General features: G+C 38.5%; 1 protein-coding gene across 1 annotated transcript; it reads left to right on the top strand.

The window, feature by feature from the left end:
* Positions 1-328: 328 nt before the first annotated feature.
* On the top strand, positions 329-2,702 carry LOC139717388 (dynein light chain Tctex-type 5-like). The gene is made up of 3 exons (XM_071628887.1): positions 329-540; positions 1,609-1,765; positions 2,544-2,702. Exons 1-3 carry the CDS (start codon positions 329-331, stop codon positions 2,700-2,702), a joined length of 528 nt encoding a protein of 175 aa, XP_071484988.1.
* The last annotated feature ends 2,231 nt before the right edge of the window (positions 2,703-4,933 follow it).

Here is a 4,933-nt window from a genome sequence, read left to right as displayed (position 1 = left end):
ATAATGAAAGGTAAAATATTTTGAAGGAGACATCAAAACCAGGTACAAAACATGGTGACTATTCATATTCCAGTACTTAGAGATTTTCTGTGATCACCTGTTTTATGATTGAAGAGAGAGAGAGAGAGAGATCTGAGACTTGCACAATTTAAGCTCATGTGCTTGAAAATATTGCTTTATATTTTTTATTACATATGGCAGACAGATAGTGTTTGAAGCCCCTTTGTTTGATTCTTCTTTGTTCAGGGGGTCCTGTGTGTTCCTTGACTTGACTTTTCTCAGCTGCTGTATTAAAGGGCTAAGGCAAAACCACACACCCCCTGCCACCATGAACCGCCGTGCCACCCTTCACGCAGGGAACATTCATCCTGCTGCTGCCAAGGGCAGCTTGTTTGACCTGTCCGGTGGGCGGCGCCCCCACCATGAACAGGGTCGCAGTTACATCTCACTGGGCGTGGCCCCCAGCGACGAGATGGAGGAGTACCATGCCAAACATCAGGTGGAGTATGAGAACACCTACCGCATGGAGCCCAGGAACAGGTTGGTTCCCAATGTGCCACTCTCCTGTTCTATTTGTGACCCAGCACTATAAAACCAACAAAAAGTCACCAGACATGGGTTTTTGATTAAGGAAAGATTCTGAAAGAGCAGACTTCCAGCTTTACAATGATGTATAACTCAATTCAAATCTAAATATTATAAAGAAAACACATACTCTGGTAAAGTGTTTACTGAGAAAAGAGGCTCTGAAGCATAGGGTCTATTCAAGTGCTTATTCTTACCAAGCCGTGATAGCAGGGCAATGAATGGGACAAAAAACAGGATGTCAAACAATGCTGCATAAACAATGCAGGAATTATAAGATTACGCTGAAAATAATCATGCCCTACTATCACATTTTATTCATGACTAATACCAACTTTCAAAGCAGTAGCATCATCCTTTCAAGTTATCAGAGTTGAAAGTGAAGAGTGTGTAAAGGGTTTTTAGAAATGATAGGGGAACTGTGAAACACACATATTCACTCTATAGTACAATAATAGTGTTTTATAAAAAACTGCTAAAAACCACAATTTCCCATTCATTCTATGATCCCAAACTTGACCATAATGTAGATGAAGTTTTGCTCTTTCAGAAAATATGAAAAACTCAAGACTGACTAGGTTGACCCATCTGACCTATTTCAAGTCCTGACACAAATCTTCAGAGTGTGCGACTTTTTGTTGGTTTTTTGATGCACGGTCACATTTAAACCTTTTACATATCCAGGCACAATATGTATCTTAACTTGTTTAACTTGCCAGGCTATGTCGGCAGCCTTCAGAAATCCATCCAAACTCGGACAAAGCTCGAAAGTCAGCAAGCCCTCCTTGGATGTAGCAATGTGCCTCAATAAATCCAGTAGGAAGGCCATGGCAACACAATAGAGATTAGGGATCTAGCTGTCATTTTTTACTGTCTTTCAGTGATCTTTCAGAGATCTTGCCCTATATGGAATGGCGGATGTAAATGTTTACTCTATCTAATGTGTCATTTGGTGTAAGAAAAAAAGAAGAAGAAAACAATTGTGAAGAAAGATATTGAAACTGCTTTGTGATTGGTCATCAGGTTTGTTGCTGAGAGAGTTGAGCCAATCCTGAAGGAGATTCTAGAGAAGCACCTTGAGAAAGCTGTATATGAGCCGATCCAATGCAGCCAACTTGCCAAGACTGTGGTAGCAGAAATCAAGCAGCAGGTGAAGGAACTCAATTTTGAGAGATACAAAGTAAGTGGTGTGCTTAGTGTTTAGAATATAAGGTTTATTCATTGATAAACCATTACGCCACAATTAAGTAGTGTTTCATAGTTTGTATTTTGGCCAATAAGGGCACAAAGAACTTCCCATACTTTGCCTACAAGAGAACCAATGAGGTAAAACAACATAGCCAGGAGTATGAATTTTTATGATGAGAAGCAGCAATAAAGACTGCAGTATGCATTGGTGTTTGCAGTTCTCTGTCCATATTGGAAACCTTGACTGGTGTAGTCTGAAAACACTATTTTGGATTATCAACATTCTACAGCAGTGTGTGACAGGTGAAATGTTTTTAGTGTTTGCAAGGTACATCTTGCAAGTTGTTTCATGTAAGTCTTATTGCTTTTGTGGTGCTTGTGTGGTATTGATGCCAAATATTACTTCTTTCCATTCAGGAGAGATTTCTTGTATGTTTTGTTGTCTTGTACCACTTTTTTTTGGTTATCTTTTACCCCCTCCTGAAGAAGTGCTTTTGTGTATGGGCTCAAGTATACATACCACTGATAAGATGCATTATGTGAATAAGTAGATGCAAAATATAGAAGTCAAAATTGAGATGGAACATGACAATAGAATTCAGAAAGCCATGAATGTCAGGGAAGAACTTGAAGAAAACAAGACACCAACAAACCAAGTGGGCAGATATGTTGTAGTACATTTATCAACATACAAGTTATAAAGTAATCCTAACAGCAAACTTAGATATATGTTCTCTGAGTGTCGTCTCACTTGCCGTCCTCCGGCTCAGATTGTCTGCCTGGTGGACATTGGAGAGAAGCGCAGCCAGGACTTTCACATGGGCAGCCGCTGCCTGTGGGACTCTCAGCGGGACACCTTTGCCACGGCGTCCTACGAGAACACATCCATCTTTGCCACGGCCATCGTCTTTGCCGTCTACTTCGAGTGAGCCTCATCGATGACAAGGCAAGAGCTCATCGGTTTGGATTTATTTACGGTGCCTTTAACTCGATGACATTTCTTGATTTCATGAACAAACTTTTTTTGCAGCCAAATATACTTCATTTTCAAACTTTTACAAACCACAATTTCGGTGCAAGGAAGTCTTTGGTGCGATACAGACAGACATGCATTTGCAATTTAAAGAGAACTACAGCATATAGATACCCCCATCTTTCAGCTATCATAAAGAGGTTCTTTCTCTAAGATGCACAAGTTGTAGACAAGTATCTGAAGAGTTTGTGTCCAGTGATATTCTTTTGAGGCACTGCAGGAAATATCAGTCATGCGTGCTTACTAAATTCAACGAAATGTAACAGTGCAGTAATCTGTGTATGCTTTCTTTTTCAAAAAGGATGAATTGAAATTCTATGAAAAGGTAATTGAATAAGTGTTCGATATTGATAGAATTTCTGTGATTATCAACTGTGATTATCAACACAGTTTAGTATGTAGATATGATGACATGAAAATTACACATGTACATAATGCAATCTTTGGTACTTGCAATTCTGAGTGTTTATGATAGGAAACTTAGAATACACATACAGAGTGATTACTGCTGTCTTTACTTTGAAAACCATTTGAAACAAAACTGATAATTTGATCAATCTCTCCATATGTGCAGTTATATGATATGTCAAACTCAGTCTGATGGTGCAACTACAGTTGTGCTCTGTGTTAATACGCCTTGTGATTATAATTCAACGTTGTTCTGTGCCTTCACACTATTACATCAGTAGGTGAACTCTGTAAACCCTGAAATGTACACCATGTTCATTGCATTTTGTTCTCTCTTAATTGCAATACCGAAGACAGCAGCACATTGTGTTACGGATGATCATTCAGCCACGTAGATGAAATGATGTGTATACATGCAATTTGTATTCAAAATACAGTGTACATTATACTAAATGTTGACATTCTTCTTCTTTGTTGTTGTTGTTGCTAAATGTCACATTTTGAGCATCAAAAAGCCATTATATAATGGAGGTTTGACCAGGGAGTAGATCATAGAGTCATATATATATATCTCTTCTACCTCCCTGGTTTGACACTACTGCCACTTTTTGCAGTCAAGCGGGCTGCTTTGAAGCCCAGTGAGATGATTATGTGGTAGTCTATTTCCAAAGTTGCTTTTCTTGCCAATGGGAAATTTGAAGCATGGGAGAGATTACATCCCTCGATCACACATCATAGATGCATTTCAAGGGCAACTTCATGAAGAAAAAATGTGCTCTGTTGCACAACGTCAACTTCCTTGATGAGTGTAGTCATATTAATCATCTAATGGGAGGGTTCGGGTGGAGTTTATTGAGGAGAAATGACAACTTAAACAACTCACAGGATCATAGATGATACGAGTGCCAGGTTTAGCATTGTTCAGTAAGTTTCTTTGTACATGTATTATATACTGCAATACCCAAGTCTATGTTGCAATAGGTGTGAGTAGAAATTAGATTACATATAGGCTATCTGTAGATTCTTGCCCCAATGCATATTATAGAGAGACAGCATTATTATACATTGTACTCCATTACAACTCAGTACTCAATTTTATTTCCAAATTCATTTTAGTATCCTTTAGGAGCCTTTTTAATCAAAAACATCTATACTGTCTATATTTTCAGTTCATACGCAAGAGGTATGTTGCAATAGTGTGAGTAGTTGGTAGCATACGATTAGATACAGAATGTCTTCCCTATGTATGTATATATACAATGTACTGTATACGCCATATATTTAACGAGTCTAAATTCTCGTGAATTGGAACTTCCCAACGATTTTGCAAGTTTTTAGTTCACGATCGTGGAGTCCTGTACCAAATAGAGAAATGTACGTCACATTCATAGCTTGATCAGAGTCAATATTTCTTTAATTTTGGGAATAGCACCTGGCTCATGAAATTCGCAAAAATAAAAACCTCACGAAATATTCGGCATATACAGTACATGTATTAGCATGCCTGGCCCATTACTGTTTTTTTTTTTTGGGGGGGGGGTGGGGATTCTAAGGCATTCCTGAAACTTGGTGCGCACAGAGATTGCATTCCTTTTAACACTTAGATATCAGGAGATTGCAAAGTAAGAATGATCTTGACTGTTTGTTTTGTTTTTTTCTCTCAATGCAATTTTCCAGGAAAGCACCAATCAGCAATGATGTTGTATGTACAGAATTGAT

The sequence above is a fragment of the Diadema antillarum genome, unplaced genomic scaffold (genome assembly GCF_040938485.1).
Source record: "Diadema antillarum isolate AM-2024a unplaced genomic scaffold, OU_Dant_1.0 scf00000075, whole genome shotgun sequence".
In the NCBI taxonomy this organism is placed as follows: domain Eukaryota; kingdom Metazoa; phylum Echinodermata; class Echinoidea; order Diadematoida; family Diadematidae; genus Diadema; species Diadema antillarum.
This window is presented reverse-complemented; position numbering and strand designations above follow the sequence as displayed.

Excerpts from the sequence above, each read along its gene's own strand:
- LOC139717388 (XM_071628887.1), top strand. The coding sequence starts at position 329 with ATGAACCGCCGTGCCACCCTTCACGCAGGGAACATTCATCCTGCTGCT. Across the intron at positions 541-1,608 it reads CGCATGGAGCCCAGGAACAG|GTTTGTTGCTGAGAGAGTTG; the intron begins GTTGGTTCCCAA and ends ATTGGTCATCAG. Across the intron at positions 1,766-2,543 it reads TCAATTTTGAGAGATACAAA|ATTGTCTGCCTGGTGGACAT; the intron begins GTAAGTGGTGTG and ends CCTCCGGCTCAG.